We start from the raw sequence: 24,091 nt of genomic DNA on the forward strand, positions 1-24,091 counted from the left end.
TCAAACATCTCATTCCAAAATCATGGAGGTGGTCTCCCGAAGACATGGATGTCGATGAAGGCAGCCCTCCGCACCTCTCTGATTCAGAGGGGTTGGGTTAAATGTGGAGGACACATTTCAGTTGAATACATTCAGTTGTATAACTGACTAAGTATCCCCCTTTCCCTTTCCTTTGCTTCTTTAACCTCCTCCACTCTTCTGGGAAGGCTGTCCACTAGATGTTGATGTTGGAACAATGCTGCAGGGACTTGCTTCCATTCAGCCACAAGAGCATTAGTGAGACTGGGCACTAATGTTGGGCAATAAGGCCTGGCTCACAGTCAGCGTTCCAATTCATCCCAAAGGTGTTCGATGGGGTTGAGATCAGGGCTCTGTGCAGGCCAGTCAAGTTCTTCTTCACAGATCTCGACAAACCATTTCTGTATGGGCCTCACTTTTTGCACGGGGGCATTGTCATGCTGAAACAGGAAAGGGCCTTCCCAAAAATGTTGCCTCAATGTTGGAAGCACAGAATCGTCTAGATTGTCATTGTGTGCTGTAGTGTTAAGATTTCCCTTCACTGGAACTAAGGGGCCAAGCCCGAACCATGAAAAACAGCCCCGGACCATTATTCCTCCTCCACCAAACTTTACAGTTGCCACTGTGCATTGGTCAGGTGGCGTTCACCTGGCATCTGTGAAACCCAAATTTGTCCGTCAGACTGCCAGATTGTGAAGCTTGATTTATCACTCCAGATAACATGTTTCCACTGCCCCGGAGTCCAATGGCGGCGAGCTTTACAACACTCCAACCAATGCTTGGCATTGCGCATGGTGATCTTAGGCTTTTTGTGGCTGGAAATCCATTTCATGAAGCTCCCGGCGAACAGTTCTTGTGTTGACGTTGCTTCCAGAGGCAGTTTGAAACTCGGTAGTGAGTGTTGCAACTGAGGACAGACGATTTTTACGCTCTTCAGCGGTCCTGTTCTGTGAGCTTGTGTGGCCTACCCGTATGCGGCTGAGCCGTTGTTGCTCTTAGACGTTTCCACTTCACAATAACAGGGCAGAAATTTGACGAACTGACTTGTTGGAAAGGTAGCATCCTATGACGGTGCCACGTTGAAAGTCACTGAGCTCTTCAGTAAGGCCATTCTGATGCCAATGTTTGTCTATGGAGATTGCATGGCAGTGTGCTCGATTTTATACACCTGTCAGCAACGGGTGAGAATGAAATAACCGCATCCACTAAGTTTAAGGGGTGTTAACATACATTTGTATATACAATGTACTTGATTTGACATTGTTTGGTGAATTATGCATTAAAGGAGAGTAATTGCCCATAATAATGCACCTTTGATAAGCGATACTGGCAATTTTGATCAACATGATTTAATGACTGCAAAGAAAATATATTAATCTACTAGGATTTTTTTAAGACAGACCAACTCAGTTGTCTGCTTGGATTCGAGCGATAAGTACAGTTGCGTTCGTCTTTTTGCAAGCAATCAGGCTCAATTTTGACGGTAGAATAGTTGACGCATGTATGGTCTGAAAACGCTTCTACATTTTTGAAAACACAAAAACTGTGTTAGAACGTAAGCGTGCATACTTGGGTACAAAATAAGTGTTGATGCTAATCCTTATCTGCCCCTGTGTAGTGTTCCATCTAATATATATTGAACAAAAATATCAACTCATCATGCAACAATTTTACTGAGTTACAGTTCATATAAAGGAAATCAGTCAATTGAAATAAACTTGTTAGGCCTTAATCTATGGATTTCACATGAATTGGCAGGGCCGCAGGCATGGATGGGTATGGGAGGGCATAGGCCCACCCACTGGGGAGCAGGCCCAGCCAATCAGAATGAGTTCTTCCCCCCACAAAAAGGGCTTTATTACAGACAGAAAACCTCAGTTTCATCAACTGTCCTGGTGGCTGGTCTCAGACGATCCCGCAGGTGAAGAAGCCAGATGTGGAGGTCCTGGGCTGACGTGGTTAAATGTGGTCTGCTGTTGTGAAGCCTGTTGGACGTACTTACAAGTTCTCTAAATTGACGTTGTAGGTGGTTTATGGTGGATAAATTAACGTGACATTTTCTGGCAACACCTCTGGTGGACATTCCTGCAGTCTGCATGCCAATGGCACACTCCCTCAACACTTGAGCCAACTGTGTGCATTGCATTGTGTTGTGTGTCAGAACTGCACATTTTAGTGTGCCCTTTTATTGTACCAAGCACAAGGTGCACCTGTGTAACAATCATGCTGCTTAATCAGCTTCTCGATATGCTACACCTGTAAGATAAATTCCAATTAGTCTTGGCAAAAAGAGAAATGGCCACTAACAGGGATGTAAACAAACTTGTGCAAAACATTGAGAAATAAGCTTTTTGTGCATATGGAACATTTCTGGGATCTTATATTTCAGCTCATGAAACCAACACTTTACATGTATATTTTAGTTCAACTACATATTCTAGGTGTGTGTGAGTTTGTTCCTGAGGGTCTTTTCAGGGTATATAATATGAACAGGAGACCTGTCTCAAGGGGGTTAAACCGACATCTCCTCTACCCATTAAAGATATTCATGGCCCCATTCCAGTACTTCTAAATGGCTTCCTGTGCTTTGCCCTATGGCCTCCTAAATAATTTAATTTCCTTGAGGACTTCCTTTCCTCAAGCTCCTACAAACAATCAAAGATTTTATTACAAAAGATTTATTAATTCCGTCTGAAAACAAAGAAACAAACATGACATGGAAATGAAAATGTAAAAGTACAGAATTGCTGTTCTTCATTTCTCTAAACAGGTCAAAAGGACAAGCAACAAGAAAAAAAAACTCAAGACTGAAGACCCCTGCATGTCTCAGTGCTTTTAAACTACAACCATCCCCATGGGGCGAATAGAATAGAACCCAGTAGAATCATGGGTAATGTAGTACATAATAATTCACTTTCTAAGAATGTGTTGGACATACAGACAGAGTACAAGTTATTGGTCCATGTAACGCTTAGTGTGTGTGAGTGTGTGTGTGTGTGTGTGAGCGTTGTATCATCTGCATCTTTGTGCACCTGTCACTGTGTAAACTTGTCCAAATGTTCCCTGTTCGTTCTGATGTCATCAGAAGCTCCAGCGAGGCCCCTCTCCCTCTCCTTAGTCAGAGTCCTCCTCAGAGCCGGGGGGCGTGGTCACCACTTCCTCCTCTTCCTCAGACTCCTGAGAGAGCGAGAGAGGGGAAAGAGTCGTCACTATGATAATCCCGCAATTTCATTTCATTTTAATTAACGCTTTGATCATAATCCATGGAAGTGGCTACAGAAATAAAGTTATTCCTATTGCTGCCATGGTGACGGTACAGTACCTTGCCCTTGGGTTTGCCTTTGGCTTTCTTGGCCTTCTTCCGTTCGCCCTCAGACGAACTCTCCTCGCTGGAGATAAACTCTCGGCTCTTAAAACTGTCGTTCCCTCCTTGCTCCTTTTCTTTCTCTCCCCCGTCGGACTTCCTCTTCTTGCCTCCTGCCTTGTCCTCCTTCTTGCCTCCTGCCTTCTTGCTCTCCCTGGTGGAGAAACGGAAAAAGGGTCAAAGATGGGCGGGCGTTTGTGCGCATGTTAAAAGCAAGTTCCCCAGTGTGTGTTTTGAGCGCTTGTAAGTGTACCTGGTCGCGTGCGTATCTGATGTTCACGGGTGTGTGTGTCAGAGGAGGCTGGTGGGAGAAGCTGTAGGAGGACGGACTCGTTGTCACGGCTGGAATGGAGTCAACGGAACGGCGTAAAACAGGTGGTTTCCGTATGTTTCAAACCGTTCCATTCCAGTTATGACAAGGAGTCCGTCCTCCTACAGCTCCTCCCACCAGCCTCCCCTGGTGCGTGTGTGTGTGTGTGTGTGTGTGTGAGGTCTCGTACTTCTTGGAGGGTGAAAAGGAGCCTCCACCGTTCTCTCTGTATTCCTTCATGGCTTTCTCATAGTTCTTCTTAGCCTCCTCTGCTTTCCTGTCCCACCCCTAGCAGAGAGAGACCCTTTGTTACCAATCTGTTTCCCCAAACAACGGTTTAAATACAGTTAGCTAGGGTGACAATTATTTTATTCAATATGCCCATGGAGCCCAGTGGAGGGCACCCAACCAACAGCTGAGATGAGATGCAACGCTCTCTCACCATTAAAAACAACGTTAAATTCAAGCAGCTACTACATTTAAAATGTAATAAATAGTTCCTTAATAAAATGTCTTTAAGTGGAGGACATTTAAATAAAAAATCACCCCCCCAAAAAAAAAAAACTAGGAGAAGAGAGGGATGAAGAGAGAAGAGCAGAACAGAGGAACAAAAAGACATGAGGAGAGCAGATAAAGCCTCACCTCTTTGTCCTCCTTCCCTATCTGTTTCCACATCTCTCCGGCCTTCTTGGAGATCTCCGTGATTGAGATTCCGGGGTTTTCCGACTTGATGTGCTCGCGGCTGGAGTTGAGCCACAGCATGTAGGAACTCATCGGCCTCTTGGGGGCGTTGGTGTCCTTCTGCTTCTTCTAAAAGACAGAGAGAGAGAGGGGGAGAGAGAAACATGAGCACACACACGTCACATGTGCATAAATACAAATTATTTAGGTGCCTCCAGGAGTCAATACGAAAGTATATTTATCTCCGATACAATAAACATACATTTCACTGTTCACGACTCACTCCACCCCATTCCCCTTGCTCCTCCCCTTTCTTTCTTCCTCCCTCTCACCTCTTTGCGTGGCTTCCTCTCCTTCACTACTTTGGCCTTCTTTGCAGGCTTCTTCTTTCCCTCGTCATCGCTGCCATCACCTCCACTGCCGCTTTCACTCGCTGACGCGTTACTGTCATACCTGAGAGAGAGAGAGAGAGAGAGAAATACTGTGAGAGAGAGACAGAAATACTGTGAGAGAAATACTGTGAGAGAGAAATACTGTGAGAGAGAGAAATACTGTGAGAGAGAGAGAAATACTGTGAGAGAGAGAGAAATACTGTGAGAGAGAGAGAAATACTGTGAGAGAGAAGAGAAATACTGTGAGAGAAATACTGTGAGAGAGAGAAAAATACTGTGAGAGAGAGAAAATACTGTTAGAGAGAGAAATACTGTTAGAGAGAGAAATACTGTTAGAGAGAGAAATACTGTTAGAGAGAGAAATACTGTTAGAGAAATACTGTGAGAGAAATACTGTGAGAGAAATACTGTGAGAGAAATACTGTGAGAGAAATACTGTGAGAGAAATACTGTGAGAGAAAAGAAATACTGTGAGAGAAATACTGTGAGAGAAATACTGTGAGAGAGAGAAATACTGTGAGAGAGAGAAATACTGTGAGAGAGAGAAATACTGTTAGAGAGAGAAATACTGTGAGAGAGAGAAATACTGTGAGAGAGAGAGAGAAATACTGTGAGAGAGAGAGAGAAATACTGTGAGAGAGAGAGAGAAATACTGTGAGAGAGAGAAATACTGTGAGAGAGAGAAATACTGTTAGAGAGAGAAATACTGTTAGAGAGAGAAATACTGTGAGAGAGAGAAATACTGTTAGAGAGAGAAATACTGTTAGAGAGAGAAATACTGTTAGAGAGAGAAATACTGTGAGAGAGAGAGAGAAATACTGTGAGAGAGAGAGAGAAATACTGTGAGAGAAATACTGTGAGAGAAATACTGTGAGAGAAATACTGTGAGAGAGAGAGAGAAATACTGTGAGAGAGAGAAATACTGTGAGAGAGAGAAATACTGAGAGAATACTGAGAGAGAGAGAGAAATACTGTGAGAGAGAGAGAGAAAGAGAGAGAGAGAGAAATACTGTGAGAGAGAGAGATACTGAGAAATACTGTGAGAGAGAAAGACTGTGAGAGAGAAATACTGTGAGAGAGAAATACTGTGAGAGAGAGAGAGAGAGAGAGACTGTGAGAGAGAGAGAGAGAAAGAGAGAGAGAGAGAAATACTGTGAGAGAGAGAGAGAGAGAGAGAGACTGTGAGAGAGAGAGAGAGAAGAAATACTGTGAGAGAGAGAGAGAGAGAGAAATACTGTGAGAGAGAGAGAGAGAGAGAGAGAGACTGTGAGAGAGAGAGAGAGAGAGATACTGTGAGAGAGAGAGAGAGAGAAATACTGTGAGAGAGAGAGAGAGAAATACTGTGAGAGAGAGAGAGAGAAATACTGTGAGAGAGAGAGAGAGAAATACTGTGAGAGAGAGAGAGAGAAATACTGTGAGAGAGAGAGAGAGAAATACTGTGAGAGAGAGAGAGAAATACTGTGAGAGAGAGAGAAAATACTGTGAGAGAGAGAGAGAGAGAGAAGAAATACTGTGAGAGAGAGAGAAAAATACTGTGAGAGAGAGAGAAGATACTGTGAGAGAGAGAGAGAATACTGTGAGAGAGAGAGAAATACTGTGAGAGAGAGAGAAAAAATACTGTGAGAGAGAGAGAAAATACTGTGAGAGAGAGAGAGAGAAATACTGTGAGAGAGAGAGAAAGAAATACTGTGAGAGAGAGAAATACTGAAATACTGTGAGAGAGAGAGAAAATACTGTGAGAGAGAGAGAGAAATACTGTGAGAGAGAGAGAGAGAGAATACTGTGAGAGAGAGAGAGAAATACTGTGAGAAATACTGTGAGAGAGAGAGAAAAATACTGTGAGAGAGAGAGAAGAAATACTGTGAGAGAGAGAGAGAGAGAATACTGTGAGAGAGAGAGAGAGAGAGAAGAGAGAAATACTGTGAGAGAGAGAGAGAGAGAAATACTGTGAGAGAGAGAAGAGAAATACTACTGAGAGAGAGAGAGAGAGAAAGAAATACTGTGAGAGAGAGAGAGAGAAGAAATACTGTGAGAGCTGAGAGAGAGAGAGAGAGAAATACTGTGAGAGAGAGAAATACTGTGAGAGAGAGAAATACTGTGAGAGAGAGAAATACTGTGAGAGAGAGAAAATACTGTGAGAGAGAGAGAGAAATACTACTGTGAGAGAGAGAAAGAGAGAGACTGTGAGAGAGAGAAATACTGAGAGAGAGAGAAAATACTGTGAGAGAGAGAAGATACTGTGAGAGAGAGAGAGAAATACTGTGAGAGCGAGAGAGAGAGAAATACTGTGAGAGAGAGAGAGAAAGAGAGAGAGAGAGAGAGAAAATACTGTGAGAGAAATACTGTGAGAGAGAGAGAGAAAGTGAGAGAGAGAGAGAAATACTGTGAGAGAGAGAAATACTGTGAGAGAGAAATACTGTGAGAGAGAGAAATACTGTGAGAGAGAGAGAGAGAGAGAGAGAAATACTGTGAGAGAGAAATACTGTGAGAGAGAGAAAAATACTGTGAGAGAGAGAAGAAATACTGTGAGAGAGAGAAGAGAGAAATACTGTGAGAGAGAGAGAGAGAGAAATACTGTGAGAGAGAGAGAGAGAAATACTGTGAGAGAGAGAGAGAAATACTGTGAGAGAGAAAGAGAGAGAGAGAGAGAGAGAGAGAGAAATACTGTGAGAGAGAACTGTGAGAGAGAGAAGAAAACTGTGAGAGAGAGAGAGAAACTGTGAGAGAGAGAGAGAAAGAGAGAGAGAGAGAGAGAGAGAGAGAGAGAGAAATACTGTGAGAGAGAGAGAGAGAGAGAGAGAGATACTGTGTGAGAGAGAGAGAGAGAGAGAGATACTGTGAGTGAGAGAGAGAGAGAGAGAGAGAGAAATACTGTGAGAGAGAGAGAGAGAGAGAAATACTGTGAGAGAGAGAGAGAGAGAAGAGACTACTGTGAGAGAGAGAGAGAGAAATACTGTGAGAGAGAGAGAAGAGAGAAATACTGTGAGAGAGAGAGAAATACTGTGAGAGAGAAGACTGTGAGAGAGAGAGAGAGAGAAAATACTGTGAGAGAGAGAGAGAGAAACTACTGAGAGAGAGAGAGAGAAAATACTGTGAGAGAGAGAGAGAAATACTGTGAGAGAGAGAGAGAAATACTGTGAGAGAGAGAGAGAGAAATACTGTGAGAGAGAGAGAGAGAAATACTGTGAGAGAGAGAGAGAGAAATACTGTGAGAGAGAGAGAGAGAAATACTGTGAGAGAGAGAGAGAGAGAGAGAGAGAGAAATACTGAGAGAGAGAGAGAGAGAAGAGAAATACTGAGAGAGAGAGAGAGAGAGAGAGAGAGAGAGAGAGAGAGAGAGAGAGAGAAATACTGAGAGAGAGAGAGAGAAATACTGTGAGAGAGAGAGAGAAATACTGTGAGAGAGAGAGAAATACTGTGAGAGAGAGAGAAATACTGTGAGAGAGAGAGAGAAATACTGTGAGAGAGAGAAATACTGTGAGAGAGAGAGAAATACTGTGAGAGAGAGAGAGAAATACTGTGAGAGAGAGAGAAATACTGTGAGAGAGAGAGAGAGAAATACTGTGAGAGAGAGAGAGAAAATACTGTGAGAGAGAGAGAGAAATACTGAGAGAGAAAGAGAGAAATACTGTGAGAGAGAGAGAAAAATACTGTGAGAGAGAGAAAAAATACTGAGAGAGAGAGAGAGAGAAATACTGAGAGAGAGAGAAATACTGAGAGAGAGAGAGAGAGAATACTGAGAGAGAGAGAGAGAAATACTGTGAGAGAGAGAGAAATACTGAGAGAGAGAGAGAGAGAGAGAGAGAGAAATACTGAGAGAGAAAATACTGAGAGAGAGAGAGAGAGAGAGAGAGAGAGAAATACTGTGAGAGAGAGAGAGAAAGAACTGTGTGAGAGAGAGAGAAGAGTAAAATACTGTGAGAGAGAGTGAGAGAGAAATACTGTGAGAGAGAGAGAGAAATACTGTGTGAGAGAGAGAAATACTGTGTGAGAGAGAGAAATACTGTGTGAGAGAGAGAAATACTGTGTGAGAGAGAGAAATACTGTGTGAGAGAGAGAAATACTGTGTGAGAGAGAGAAATACTGTGAGAGAGAGAAATACTGTGTGAGAGAGAGAAATACTGTGTGAGAGAGAGAGAGAGAGAGAGAGAGAGAGAGAGAGAGAGAGAGAGAAATACTGTGAGAGAGAGAGAAAATACTGTGAGAGAGAGAAATACTGTGAGAGAGAGAAATACTGTGAGAGAGAGAGAGACAGAGTAACTGAAGTGGGCAATGGATGAAGGGGTAAAAACTCACTCCTCAGCAACATCACTCTCCTCCCCAGGGTTGAAAGACTCATCTAGTAAAGAGAAGAGAGAAAAAAACACATTTGCTCTGTTGGAAATGTAAATCTCTCACAACAGCCAACAGCCATACATTCCTAAGATCTCTTACTACCGAGGCCCTGATTGGCTGCGGGAGTCGTCACTCACCGGTCTCTTCGTCGGAGTCGTTGCTGCCGTCTCCCTCCTCTCTGATCTTGCCCTCAGCCTTCATCCTCTCCAGGTAGGCATCGTGCTGGTCTTCATCGGAGTCACTGTACTCGTTGTTCTTACTCTTCATGCCCTGTTGGGGGGGGGGTAGCAGAGTCAGACTACACTACCCATGATACCCCAGCAAGGCCCTGCATCCCTATCTCTTCCTATGGACAGCAGGTTAAGGTACAGGGGCTGTGTTCCAACACTTTAAAATGGCTTCCTTTTCTTACCTCCTTACCTTTAGGACTACTCCTAGGATAAAGTGAGACCAGGGAAGGTTCTCAATTGCATTTCGTTGATTCCTCGTATCCTCTCTCTTCGCCTCCCTCTCAAAACCCATTGGATGAGAACAATGACTGTATATATGAATTTAAAAAGCCATCAATCATGTGACACCATTTATTCTTATGAGAAGACTGAATAGCCCACTGAAGCCAAATGAAGTGGGTTAAGATGGGCGTCTCATGGAGACATAACATGCGCAGTTTGAGCTACTCCAGGAAGTGACGTTGCAGGCTAACTCAGTGCTGCCCCCTCTCACTGAGTTTCTCCAGTTGAAGGCCAACCCGGGGTACTGCAGTCTGCCATTATCTTCTAAATTATCCTTTTAACTTCTTCTGTGTGGGATTTTAAAATAATGACTCAAGGACATACATCTGGTGTATTCGAAGTCGTTTTTGGCACCATGATTGGTGAAGAAGATTGACCACGAAGATGCCATGGGGGATCGTGTTTTCTGCAAACAGTGCCTGCAGTACCACGGTCAGCCTTGAACTCCACGGCTTCAATGAGGGAGGGGGGGGCAGTCATTCTCCCCTGGATGAGGTCAGAGGTCCCTCCCCGCTGACCTCGAAATCCAAGAGTTTTTGAGGAGGCGAAGAGAAAGGACGCGAAGAATCAAGGAAACGCAATTGAGATTCTCCCTATAGGTGAAAAGTTTAGAAGCTAGACAAACAAGAGGAAGTGGAGGACAGAATCATTTGTAGTTCTTGACCATTCGGGTGACCCCCAGGGTAGTCGCTTTGTTATCATGGCAACTCCCACCCAGGGCAACGAAGTGGGCCGTTGACAGACAGAGCTGGCTCTGTTTATATTACCAGAGAACATTATGGGTGAAAAATCAGGAATTCCTGTATTTGGTTTAGAGGACGTGTTTCGTCTTTCAGTTAACACACTGCAAACACCTCAGGCAATACATTAGTCAAGACAACGCAGGCAACCAACCACACACACACACACACACACTCCTTTTCACACACACGCACTCTCCGACACATCTCTCGGCGTCTCAGCATAATCATAAACCCATTAGTAAATCACTTATGGCCATTCACAGCAACCAATCACCATGATTAGAATGGTAGCACCCTCCTCTTCCCCCATCCAACACAGACACGCCCCCCTGCCCACCATGCCAGCAGTAACCACTACAAACCAAAAAAAACAAGACAACCCTCCCGAAACCCCGTAACCATACCAACCTTCTTCTTCAGGAGTACACAACATACACACAAAAAAAGAGCAAAATCCGTCAATATTTCCCAAACGCATCTCGGACGAGAGTCGAATGTACTTCCACCACAGTACACATCTCCTAGAGGTTACCTCCTTGAATCCTCTATTCTTGATGTTGAGTTTCTTGGCGTTTACGAAGTCAAACAGCTTCCCGTACTCCTCCCTGTGAAGGGACAGAGGGAAAAAAAAAAAAAAAAAACCGTTCGTCAGGCAAAGAGTCTACACGCGGTCGTGTGTCCGTTCCCAAGTCCCCCGCCGTACCTCTCGATGCTGCTGAAGGTGAACTGGTTCCCCTGCTTGGTCTCCACCTCGAAGTCGAAGGAGCGCGTGGTGGTGGTGCCTCTGGCGAAGTTGACACAGGAGATCTCCTCGAAGCGCAGGTGGACGGGGGGCTTGTGCACGTAGATGAAACCCCTCTCCAGTGGGTAGAGCAAACCGGACTGTGCCTTGTAGGAACACGTTATACACTGGGCCCCTGGGGTGTTCCTACAGGGGAGAGGAGACTCAATTACCAAAACGCACGACAAAGTGCTTTATGATAACATGGGTCTATAATGAGGTCCGTACAAAAGAGGAACCGTTGGAAGCACCACGGGGTTCGAGTTTGAGCTCTAGGGAGAGGAGGAACATTGGTGTGTGTTTTACGAGTGATTCCGCAAGCGAGCGTTTATTTGTGTGGTGTTTTTTTTTTACCCCTGGAAGTTTCCGGGCACGGTGATCTTCCTGTTGACCAGAGCCTTCATCACCCTGCTCACCATCTCATAGAGAGAACCTGACATGTTCTTACTGAGCTTCCCTTCGTAACGCTTCTCCACCTCCTCCCTACGGGAAAAGAGGGAGAGAGAGAGAGAGGGGGAGAGGAGGGATGGTAGAGGGAGAAAGAAGGGAAAAGAGAGAGGGGGAGAGAAACAGAAATCGGATTAAGGGATTCTCACCACCCGGCAAAGCGAGTTAATTGTTCCTCTTCCATGTGCTGTCGAGCTGCTGTCGTTTATTTCTCCCACTCACTCGCTCATGTTGAGGGTGAGGCGGAGCTCCTCCTCCTTAGAGAAGAGCAGGATGAGGAAGTGGTAACGGGTCTGCCCCTGCTTGATGGGCGGGTCCAGACTGATCTGTAGACAGAGGGAGGGAATGGTTATGAATCGAAGAGGCTGACACGGCGTTTGACGTGAGCACGACGGCATTCACACTGCATTGTCTGCGTGTTTTGGTGCCGAACACAACTGAACACAGTCCACAGTCGACTGTCAAGCACTCACCTCAATCAAACACAACACTTACCACAAAGAACATCTGTCTCTGATCCTTGTGTGGAAGCAGGAAGAGACGCAGCACGGTGGTGTAGGGGATCTTGTAGTCAAACGTCTTACCGTGGAGGTGGAGGAAGGCGGGGTAGATGAGGATATCATACCTGACACAGAGAGAGAGAGAGAGAGAGAGAGAAGAAAGTCGGTGAACGAGGGCAAGAAAGAGAGAAAGACCTTTGATCAAAGTAGGTGTTTGTCTTGTAGTGGTAGTGCTGAGTGACCAAGTGATATTTTGTTTTTTGGGCGGTTATTAAACAACTAATTGACCGACGTTGCTTAATTTACTTGAATTCCATAAAGTTTTTTTTGGGGGGGGGGGTCCAACTTGCCGTTTCTCTAGAGAAATCAAATCATTCACGAGAGAAATCAATTCAAGAACTGTATGGGACTCTGGGCTGAAGGGAGGTTTAATTTTCCCTAAGCATATATTTAGTCTAGTTTGGCACAGAAATGTGGTAATACACTACAATGACCATAACACATGGAGCACTTTTTCCTGTCTCGGACAGAGACGGATGAGAGAGGAAGAGGTGAAGCGATTGGTTTCACTCTCACCAGAATCGGTCCAAAAATAATCCCTAAGCTTGTCGCCTGCCTTGTCGCCTTTGGGACAACGACTCCCATTGTTAGGCCGGAGACATGAGCATTTCTTCATTATATTCAGATCTCTGGACAGATACACGTTTACGCCTGCTACGTTATGTTCGATATACACAGGCCATATGAGAGAGGAATGTACACAACACAATGAAGAGAGACAGAGACGGTTGAGGAAGTTATATCTTATCTACTTTGACAAACTAGTAGGATGACTAAAGAAGGTACAGTATGGGGGAGAACAATGTTAGATGGCCTGGCTGACTGACTGCTCCTGGCTGAGCAGAGAAGAGAGGAGGACTTCAAAGAATGAGAAATAATAAAGTCATCAAATAGAAACTGAAAAATTTGATTTCATACCCGAAGTGGACTTGACCGAGACAATGGAAGTGTTTTGGCAATTGACTGTTCACTATTTTAGGTTTTGGAATTTCCATTAAAATCATTGTAGTGTCCTTAATTCATAATGCATTTTTTTTTTTAAATAATGTTTTTTTAAATAAAAAACGAAAACCGTGATTACTATTTTATAATCAAACAAAAAGAATTCAAAAAGCATTAAATCGCTCAGCTCTACTTGTCCGTGGTCGTTATTATTTGGAAGGGGGAACGTATCAAAGCCAGGTGAACAATTTGCGGATCAATCTGATAAACGTAGAGTAACGTTATATAAAGTAATGACTGCTAATACTGATGAATAGTGGTTCATGGTGCTGATGTCACAGTACCTGCCCCTGGGTGTGAGGCACTGCAGCTCTTTGAAGACACACACAGCATCTCCTGTAGCCTGGATCACGTCGGCCTTAGACAGCACATTCGCGGCAAACGCCTGACAGGAAGGAAGGAAGGGAGGGTTTAAGCAGGAATAACATCAATCACCGCATCATTGATGTTGCTGTGAAAACAACTGTTTCTGAGTACAGAACAGCTGTAGTGGCAGCGCCATCTGCTGGGGTAAAGCCAGTACGGCACTGATGACCACCATTCAACCAGTTAGTTCTCCTCCCTGGTACGGGTCCGGCAGTAGAGCGTGGTTTACCTCCACGGGGTCTGACCCCTCGTCTGCGGGGCCGGGGGGGACGTAGAAACGGACCTCCATGAGAGAGACCTCAGCGTCATCGTTCTGGTGGAACTCCAGCGTCACCTCGTTCTTCCCGGTGGCACACTGGGACACGCTGGCCAGGGGGATCTCAAACACGGAGCTGTCATTCACGTCAAACGACAACAATGGACCTGCAGAGGGAGGGGATGGTTAAAGACTACAGCTCCCACAATGCACCTCAACATGGCTGGAGAAATGCTACAATGAACGCTTCAAGAGAGATTCAAAATCTGGTTGTGAAAACATCCAAGAGGAAACTATATTAGATCCTCTGCTGGTGTTGTGTGACGGGCGTTTAGAGTTTAAGAGGGTGTTGTTTACCAGAGAATTTAGCAGTGCCCCAGTTCCAGCCCTTCACACACATGTCCTTCTCTGTCAGCTCCACCTTGTAGTTGGCCTTGAAGAACTCCGAGATCCTCTCATAATCCTGGAGAGGAGGAGATGCGTGGAGGGGGGAGAGGAGGAGATGCGTGGAGGGGGGAGAGGAGGAGATGCGTGGAGGGGGAGAGGAGGAGATGCGTGGAGGGGGAGAGGAGGAGATGCGTGGAGGGGGAGAGGAGGAGATGCGTGGAGGGGGAGAGGAGGAGATGCGTGGAGGGGGGGAGAGGAGGAGATGCGTGGAGGGGGAGAGGAGGAGATGCGTGGAGGGGGAGAGGAGGAGATGCGTGGAGGGGGAGAGGAGGAGATGCGTGGAGGGGGGAGAGGAGGAGATGCGTGGAGGGGGAGAGGAGGAGATGCGTGGAGGGGGGGAGAGGAGGAGATGCGTGGAGGGGGAGAGGAGGAGATGCGTGGAGGGGGAGAGGAGGAGATGCGTGGAGGGGGAGAGGAGGAGATGCGTGGAGGGGGAGAGGAGGAGATGCGTGGAGGGGGGAGAGGAGATGCGTGGAGGGGGAGAGGAGATGCGTGGAGGGGAGAGGAGATGCGTGGAGGGGAGAGGAGATGTGTGGAGGGGGAGAGGAGGGAGGAGGAAGAGAGAATGTGAAAGAGGAAAAATTGAGTAGAAAGATGTTCTCAGTTAAATCCTTAATGCCCCAACAATTTGAAAAACACACCCCCTTTCCTCCCCCTCTCCCTTCCTCCCCCTTGATGAGGGGTCTAATTCATCAAAGCTCAATTATGGCCCCTCGGCCCCTGGGACACTGGAGGTGAATGTAATCCGTCCGCTCCCTCCCTCTCCGCCGCTTACAATCAGCCTGTTTATTTATCCTGCAGGCCCGATTAGAGCTGGGGCACACACACACACACACACCTCAATCACTTCCACATGTGTGTGAAGGACAGTGTGTGTGTGTGTGTGTGTGTGTGTGTGTGTGTGTGTGTGTGTGTGTGTGTGTGTGTGTGTGTGTGTGTGTGTGTGTGTGTGTGTGTGTGTGTGTGTGTGTGTGTGTGTGTGTGTGTGTGTGAAAGAGAGAGGAAAAAGAGTGTGTGGGAAAGAGAGTTTATGCACCTGGGTATCAGCTTGTCTGTTGAGTTATTAGAGTCTGTGAGAGCCCACAGTCTGTGTGTGTGTGTGTGTGTGTGTGTGTGTGTGTGTGTGTGTGTGTGTGTGTGTGTGTGTGTGTGTGTGTGTGTGTGTGTGTGTGTGTGTGTGTGTGTGTGTGTGTGTGTGTGTGTGTGTGTGTTGGACAGCGAAAGAGAGACCATACGCCAAGCTGTGTGTGTGTATAGAATATCAGTGTGTTGACAGCATTTGTGCATGTGTTTGTGAAGATGTATGAAGGCATTGTGTTTGTATGTGACAGGACATGTATACAGATCTAAGTGTGTTTCCATTTCAGACTATATACTGGATATAAATCTGTGTTTGTGTGTATATAATGACTGGCCTGTAACTTTAAAGTCAAACATATCAGTGTGTGTGTGTTCCTGCTGTCCTCATCAGCCCCTGTATTAAGAGCGCAGTCTCTCATTACAATTTTGGCAGAGTCCGGTTGCTTACCTCACACTCACACAACCATAGTAACACTCATCCCAGCCTTCCCATCCACTATCCACACAATCAATATATGCATATGCACAAAACACCAAACAGTCCCAATAGTTGTTCCCTTCCACCACCCCTCTTCCTCTCCCCCTAACTAGGGAGGCTCACAATTGGCCCAGCGCTGTCCGGGTTAGGCCCGGGGAACTCCGTCATTGTAAATGAGAATTTGTTCTTAACTGACTCGCTTAGTTAAATAAGAAAAAACTAATATGATGCTGCCATAGGATCATCAGGGTGCTATGCATTAGCAGACACCGTAGAAAAGTATTTTGCAACAGAAAAGGAAAACAAGCCCTTCTCATTGGACAAGATCGTCCCTCCCCGTGTTGGCCCCGGCTTTGTTTCCGCTTTGTGCCTAGTGAATACAACCCAGTTATGGCTAACACAGTCGAGTCCTGATCAACACAAAGCAAACTCCGTTACAGAGCGCCGCGCTTCACAAGTAGTACCAAGTTAGCAAACAGATGGCTCGTGATACGTGGATTTCAAAACTCGCTAGGGCACTTCACCACTCCTAAATCAAATAAATGATCATTACTTTTTGAAAACAGACATTCAAAGCATTGAGAATGCATGGGGAGTGGGGCTGAGGTGGTGTTTAACCAGTGGAACATGATATAGAAGGTGAACACATCAAACTGACAGGTTAGTGGAGCAGCCAGCCTATGTTTGAATTCCTCACCAGTGACAGTGTGCAGGATAATAAACAATGACATCATTGTCTGAACCACCACAGTCAGAAGAAACCATTTTCAAATACACACTGATTAACCTCAGGAGACCAGCCTTACTTCTCTCCCTTTCCAGCAGCACTGGTAAGGCTAGATTATACACACATACACGCGCACTCGCACACAGAGACACACATCCACTCTTGCACTCACTCAACCAGGCAACTGCCCACGGAACTCTCACGAAGAAACACAGCACACAGACATTCACAAACATTTTTCAAACAAATTCTCTCAGTCGTTCTCACACACAACACACCACCGCCTCCTCACCGTGTCTCTGAAGCCGTCATATTTGTAGACATGTCCGCTGCTGGCGGCCAGCTTGATGCCGTGTCCCAGGCACACACGCCTCCACGTGGCCTGGGACAGCTCTGCTGCCGGGATGTTGTCCACCTTCCCCGTCTTACTGCTCTTATACACCACATTCTGCTTACTGAACCTCAGACGACCGTCGTTCTGCGGGGAGTCACCGCTCACACATAAATACACGTAGGCTGTTGTTATAGCCTTGATAGTAGCTCGATGATGAGTTACAGTTGGTTCCAGTTTGTGGTCATTTACTTGTACACCAATTACAACACGGTTACTTCCAGCATTAGGGATTTTTTTTAAACAACATGAGCTGACATAGGCTAGTTGATCTGGACATTGATAACAAGAGATATATATACAGTATATATATATATATCTCTATGGTGTGCAATGACTAACAGGACAAGAGGAACTGATGACCCCCAAGCACCCGCCAACCACTGATTTGCACTACCAGATTTTCCAAGCACCACAAAGCAAAGACTTCACTCTATGGTCCTTCTACCTTTGTCAAATATTGTGTGTTATAGCTTGCAAATAAACTAAATGTGACTGGGTGCCAAAATAAGAAATGAAGTCTGCTTCATGTTTTGTTTGCTTCTTTCCTAGTATCTGATACCGGTATCATGACAACCTTAATATACACGCTACCCATGTGTACTTCAATCCTGATCCTGGAAACCCACAGGCATGTGTTCTACTTTCATCCGAGACAGGACTAACACCTGATTCATCTAAGTACTGGGCTACAACAAAAAGCCTACACGGAATGGGGCTCTCCGGGACCTGGTTAGTTAAGACACTGATGGTAGATGGTATGATAAAGGTAAAATAGCTACTGACCCAGGACCCCTTGGATTCCTGGTAGATCTCGTTGAACTCAAGCGTGTCTCCCATCTCTGCCTCCACAAGAAGTGGTGTTCAACTGAGTACACAGAATAAAACAATGTCAAACAACTAGTTAGCAATGTTATTAATTTGCAGAGGAGCCCAAGTTGTAACAGCTAACGAGCAAGCGAATTCCTTTGAGAGTGAACATGTGAGTCTGTTGACATTTCATTTACGTTAGAGCTAACTTAGCGTTACATCAAAACATGTAGTTTAGGCTAGCTATCCAATAACAACAGCCATGTAAATATTTAGCGAGCTAAGTTTAGCTACAAGTGACAACTCAATGCGGGTATAAAAGCTTCGTATTGAGTGAACAACACTATGCTAATTGTAGCTAGCTAGCTGCTTTCTTTGTGGCAAGAACATGCCGATACTAGCTATTTAGCTACCATAGTTGGCTGGCCATTCGTAGCGATGTGGCTAGTAAATGGATGCCAGTTTGGCTAGCATGTTAACGTTAGCCGGCTAGTGATTATGTGGCGTTTCTTCGCTAACTATTTGACTCCAATGGGTCAATGGTAGCTAGGCCAATGTTACTGGTCTCATCTGTTTGGTTGTCTACCCAGCTACTTAGAATCCGCTACATTCGTCCCTGAATAAAAACGAACAAACTTGATGTCTTACTGTCAACGTGATGAGGAGACCTCGCTGTTTCCCGCGTGAAGCATCAGCCCAAGAGCCGACGTCACCGGAAATAATCCCTACTACCTTAGAATTGACTTCCGTTTCGTTCTTCTTTCTTGAAAGTAACACTTTTCAAATGTGTTCTGCCGACTCGTGTAGGTCTTTCGTCTGACACTCACATTAACAACTGGGCCAACAAATAGTTGAGAATTGCTTAATGCGAATGATTTTAGTCATGAAGCTTGGCCTTACTTGTCTCCTGTTAGGAAATTCAAATAAACCTCTCATGGTTGTCAGAACTGCATGCAGTAACTGCTCACCTCCACTAAGGGGTGCACGCAGCAGCCTGTTGTTTTAAGATGCGTGAGAGGTTCTCCAATTGAATTGCTGATTTGTGACGATGGATGGTGATGAAACTGCAAGACTCCCCACCGGTCCTGTCCAATATAGCCTACTGTACCACTTCGGCACAGGAATTACGCTAATAGGTTACTGAAATCCTGTCAAAGCTTTGTAAAATCCTGTTGCCTTGTTCCGATATCAACATACCATGACTACTACTATGAGCAGACGCACATCAATGTTTTGACAATAATTCAATATTAGTTTTGAAATGGTTAGATTTAACATATAATTCTCTCTCTGTCTCTCTCTCGATTCAATTTCAATTTAAGGGCTTTATTAGCATGGGCAACATATGTGTACATTGCCAAAGCAAGTGAAATAGATCATAAACAAAAGTAAAATTAACAATATAAAATTAACAGTAAACTTTACACTCATATTTCAAATGTCAGATTATTTACCAAAGGGAAAATAAATAAACATAAATATAGGTTGTATTTACAATGGGGTTTGTTCATTGTCCCTGGGCTCTTGAGTGGCTCAGTGGTCTAAGGCACTGCATCTTGGTGCTAGAGGTGTCACAACAGACACCCTGGTTTGATTCCAGGCTGTATCACAACCGGCTGTGCTTGGGAATTCCATAGGGTAGTGCACAATTGGCCCAGCATTGACTGGCGTAGGCCATCATTGTAAATTAGAATTTGTTCAAGAGAGAGAACTGACTTGCCTAGTTAAATCAAAGTACAATCTAAATCAAATGTTTTAAAAAATCCCTGGTTTCCCTTTTCTTGAGGCAACAGGTCACACATATTGATGATGTGTTTGCACACTGTGGTATTACACCCAATAGATATGGGAGTATATCAAAAATGGATTTGTTTTCAAATTCTTTGTGTGTCTGTGTAATTTGAGGGATATATGTGTCGCTAATATGGTCATACAATTGGCATGAGGTCAGGAAGTGCAGCTCAGTTTTCACCTCATGTTGTGGGCAGTGTGCACATAGCCTCTCTCTCTCTCTCTCTCTCTCTCTCTCTCTCTCTCTCTCTCTCTCTCTCTCTCTCTCTCACACACACACACACACACACACACACACACACACACACACACACACACACACACACACACACACACACACACACACACACACACACACACACACACACACACACACACGCACACACACACACACACACACACACACACACACACACACACACACACACACACATCAAACGCAAACCACACTATGGGTACACAATGGCACATGTTGACTGACAGGTGGAGGTGAGAGAAGGAGATCAGACTAATCTAACTGTCAATAAAGCTAATGCCAATTGAATGAATGTAACACAAAGGAGAAAGTTAGAAGTGGAGCAGGCAAACATTCACATAGGCTAACACACGCACACCTAAATACACAATGACCACACACATACAAACGCATCAGGCTCTATTCATAGAGCCCATTCACTCAACTTCAATTCAAATAGACTGTTTTAATTCGCTGAGGCAAGCCTATATGCCATTGACATAGGCTAACTTGTACAAATATCCCGATGAAGCATGGAACGAATGAAATAACAATATGTTTGATGAAAAGGAAGAATCACAGAGATAGAAATTAGTCGTGACAAGTTCGAGTCTCTTGCTTCCAACGACTCCTTCAAGTTTAGCCGATGCGTCAACTTGGTGAATCACCAGGAGAATAACTAAAGAAAGGAGGAAAAGGATGGGAGGGGGAAAGGAGGGGGACAGAAAAACTTTCGCCCTCCTTACAAAAACCCTCCGCCGTCAGTCAGTCTGTCACACAGACCACACACCCGTCAAGTCTGCGGACCGTCAAAGTCAGCCAGGCGGATTTGGTGCGCACACCTCGGCTTTTATAAACAGCGACCCACCGGTAGAATTCGGCGTTAGCGATGTTTTTGATCAATTCACAAACGTTTCATTAGAGAAGGTGTAATGTTCCATGGACATTTCATGGACATAGGATTCAGAATATGTTTTTTTTTAAAGAGAAGGCACTTCAAGTTAGACTAATCAAGGAAAAATGTTAGTTTATGGAGAAAAGTTTTCAAAAGGTTAAATCAACAAAAGATATTCGAATTCATCATTACGCAATTACTCCAGTAGCCTTTGGAGAAAGTCTTGCTGATTTAATCAGTGCGCGCCGAAAGGAAATAAAGGATATTGCGAAAATTAAAAATGCATTTTGAAGGTAAGTCCCAGTAAAAATGATCACGTGTAAATTATCTTCCACAATAACATTCTTATAAAAATGTGTATTTATTTATTATAATGATGATTATTATAGTTATTATTATTGCATATTTAATATTTGAATATCCTGAACCGATGGCTTTCACAAATTAATATTTTACAAAGCATACCAGTGGCATCTCTGTTATTTGATCATTTTTTGATTGTTCACAGTTGAGGTTCCCAGTTAGTTGTATATTTTGGATAATAATAACATGATGACCAAGGGGAATTTGCACTTCGTTTCCTGCACCACTTTTCTCAAACTTCTAATTCAATTTCAATAGATATGAATCGTGAATATGTTTAGATAAGTGTAGAAATCCCTCTTCTAATATAGAAATGTGTAATAACATAAGCATATTCACAAGACAACAAATACTTATAACACATTTATATGAGAATACAGAATCATTATAGTATTTTATATTAACTTTTGTCTGCAGAAAATCACAAACAAAATACAATGACCTCCAAAGAAATGCTATAATGGTACATTGTACATTTTGATAGAAAAAATGTGAACAAATACTGAGATAAAATGTGATAAAAAAAGGCCCCCTTTTATAGACGTGACATATCTTTATCAAAACATATACAATTTTCGCTTAGAAAACATCCTTGTACTATTTAAAATGGAAGTTACAGTGTAGGACATTAAGGAGGCAATTTCTTCTGAATGTAAGTTTTTACAAGCTTGTAGAAATGAGTTCTATTGTGTGTGTGTGTGTGTGTGTGTGTGTGTGTGTGTGTGTGTGTGTGTGTGTGTGTGTGTGTGTGTGTGTGTGTGTGTGTGTGTGTGTGTGTGTGTGTGTGTGTGTGTGTGTGTGTGTGTGTGTGTGTGCGTGAGTGAATGGAAAGTTTCCTTCATTGTAAAAAATGGCTTGGGTTGAGAGGGGTCAGGGGCAGCTAAAGCCCTTGTCTAGTTAGCTGTCACTGATATGAGAAAGTACATGATTCACGTTAGTCAGGGTGTGAGAACACACACACACACACACACCTGCCTCTTGGGACAGCTTGTGCGGCTGCTGTTCCATGTCTGTGAAAGGGGGAAATGGAAAGGGAGGTGAAACATTGTGTGCCGAAATGATGCTATAAGCATTAAAACAAAAGAATAGTAGGCTGAAGAAGATCCCCCCCTCTCTTTCTCTCTCTCTCTCTCTCTCTCTCTCTCTCTGTCCCTCTCCTTCTCTCTCTCTCTCTCTCCCTCCCTCCCTCCCTCTCTCCTTCTCTCCCTCCCTCCCGTCCTCCGTCCCTCCCTCCCACACTTTCAGGTGGTCTTCAATAAAGAGTGGTTAAAATAACTAACCAACCCCCCCATACAACTCATTCAATATCACTTATATAACTATTGCACTTGAAACAAACTCAAGTTGTCTCAGATACTTTGAGCAAACAAAGAATATAAACCACAACTTCAAAAAACAAAACATATTGCCTTTGACCTCTCTCTCTCTCTCTCGCTCTCTTTCATCCCTCTTTCCTTCTCTCTCTCTCTCTCTCTCTCTCTCTCTCTCTCTCTCTCTCTCTTTCATCTCTCTTTCCTTCTCTCTCTCTCTTTCATCCCTCTTTCCTTCCCTCTCTCTCTTGCTCTCTCTCTCTTTTTCAATTCCAATTTAAGGGTCTTTATTGGCTTGGGAAACATATTTATATTGCCAAAGCAAGTGAAATAGATAATCTCTCGCTCTCTCTCTTTCTCTCTTTCTCTCCCTCCCTTTTTCCCTCTCTGACACACACACACTTCATATTATGGCTGTAAGGGTCAATTAGTGTCGGGCTTTAGATAACAGTGTTTGTGTCCGTGCGCTGTGACACCAGAGCATATCCACTCTTTTCAATGGCTCAAACCCACGCCTGGATCTAGAGCAGAGAGACAGAGGAATACACGAGAAAGCAGAGAGAAAGAGAGAAGGAAAGAGGGATGAAAGAGAGAGAGAGATTGACCCTTAACATCCTTTACTCAACCCCATCCTTGACTCTTTGTGTGTGAGAGAGGGAGCGATAAAAATAGAGAGCGAGAGAAAGAAAGAGATTGAGTAAGAGAAGGAGAAAGTGGTGTTGCAGGGTTAATGCAGTACAGATTCCCTATTGACAGAAGTTAGCAGCACCCAGAGGGAAAGAGAGAGAGGGAAAGAGCGAGGGAGAGGGGGAATGATATAAAATGAGTTGGTCACGCTTTGAACAGTTACACATGCTGTTTACATTTTTCCCAAATTAACATGGCCCCTCACTTCACCAAACGCCCCTACCATCTCTCTCTCTCTCTCTCTCTCTCTCTCTCTCTCTCTCTCTCTCTCTCTCTCTTTCTTTCTTTCTTTCTTTCTTTCTTTCTTTCTTTCTTTCTTTCTCTCTCTCTTTCTTTCTCTCTCTCTCTCTCTCTCTCTCTCTCTCTCTCTCTCTCTCTCTCTCTCTCTCTCTCTCTCTCTCTCTCTCTCTCTCTCTCTCTCTCTCTCTCTGCCTTTCCCATACTCTCTCTTATCCAAGTCCCTTTGCTCCCTCTCTTCCTCTCTGTTTCTCTCTACCTCCCTCTCTTTATGTCTGTCTGTCTCTCACTGTCTCCTTCAGGACCCCCCATCCCTCCTCCTTCCTCTCCTCTCCCCTTCTCTGATTTTCTAAAGCAGAGACAGACCGGATAAATTGAATGGAAGGCTCTTGTATGTTTTTTTTTTTTGCTTATTTATTTTTTAAGAGTAAGCCGGGGGTGGGGAGTTAGGCGGAGCAGGGGGAGGTAAATTAGAAACCGAAGTCTGAACGTCTGAAACTGAAAAAAGTCAGGAAGAATGCAAGGAGGTGGATGGAAGGGATGAGGGAAGCAAATTAGAGAAAGAAAGAGAGGAAGGCAATTAGGTATAGAAGAAAGGAGAGCTGAAATAGAAGAGGGAGGTTTGAGGGTTCAAAGAAGGAAAGAACGAGAGGGACCAATGAGTGAACATGGAAGGAAAGAACGAGAAGTAGAGGAAGCTAATATTGATCGTTAATGGTGGATGTAAAACTGAGAACGAACAGAGTGTAATAAAAGCAACAGTAAGAACAATTCAAGGCAGATTTCTCTGGGAAGGAGAATAAGAGAGGGAATAAACACATGCAGGTTGGCTTTTATTGTCATGCATCTTGCCAGAGAAATCTGTCGCAAGCT

At 44.3% G+C, this 24,091-nt stretch overlaps 2 protein-coding genes across 4 annotated transcripts in view; one reads left to right on the forward strand and one right to left on the reverse strand.

Moving 5' to 3' along the window:
- Nucleotides 1–2,678: 2,678 nt before the first annotated feature.
- Nucleotides 2,679–18,428, reverse strand: LOC124011325 (FACT complex subunit SSRP1-like). 3 transcript variants are annotated; one of them, XM_046324575.1, is made up of 19 exons: nt 18,349–18,428; nt 17,677–17,758; nt 16,792–16,977; nt 14,125–14,230; nt 13,741–13,934; nt 13,430–13,530; nt 12,079–12,208; nt 11,806–11,909; nt 11,491–11,619; nt 11,059–11,283; nt 10,888–10,960; nt 10,764–10,769; nt 9,238–9,370; nt 9,062–9,104; nt 4,706–4,826; nt 4,335–4,502; nt 3,883–3,980; nt 3,341–3,536; nt 2,679–3,195 (listed from the first exon to the last, which is right to left on the reverse strand). In XM_046324575.1, exons 2-19 carry the CDS (start codon nt 17,728–17,730, stop codon nt 3,133–3,135), a joined length of 2,130 nt encoding a protein of 709 aa, XP_046180531.1. In that variant the 5' UTR covers nt 17,731–17,758; nt 18,349–18,428; the 3' UTR covers nt 2,679–3,132. The 3 variants fall into 3 exon arrangements, with proteins under 3 accessions (XP_046180531.1, XP_046180533.1, XP_046180534.1); XM_046324577.1 differs by lacking the exon at nt 18,349–18,428 and adding an exon at nt 18,114–18,329; XM_046324578.1 differs by lacking the exon at nt 10,764–10,769.
- A 2,084-nt stretch (nt 18,429–20,512) lies between these two features.
- LOC124010670 overlaps nt 20,513–24,091 on the forward strand; it is a 46,357-nt gene continuing 42,778 nt past the window's right edge. The window contains exon 1 of the mRNA XM_046323333.1: nt 20,513–20,914. Within this exon, the coding sequence (XP_046179289.1) occupies nt 20,902–20,914 (13 nt within the window). The 5' untranslated portion in view covers nt 20,513–20,901. The remainder of the gene's footprint in view (nt 20,915–24,091) is intronic.

The sequence above is a fragment of the Oncorhynchus gorbuscha genome, linkage group LG23 (assembly GCF_021184085.1).
Source record: "Oncorhynchus gorbuscha isolate QuinsamMale2020 ecotype Even-year linkage group LG23, OgorEven_v1.0, whole genome shotgun sequence".
Lineage (NCBI taxonomy): Eukaryota > Metazoa > Chordata > Actinopteri > Salmoniformes > Salmonidae > Oncorhynchus > Oncorhynchus gorbuscha.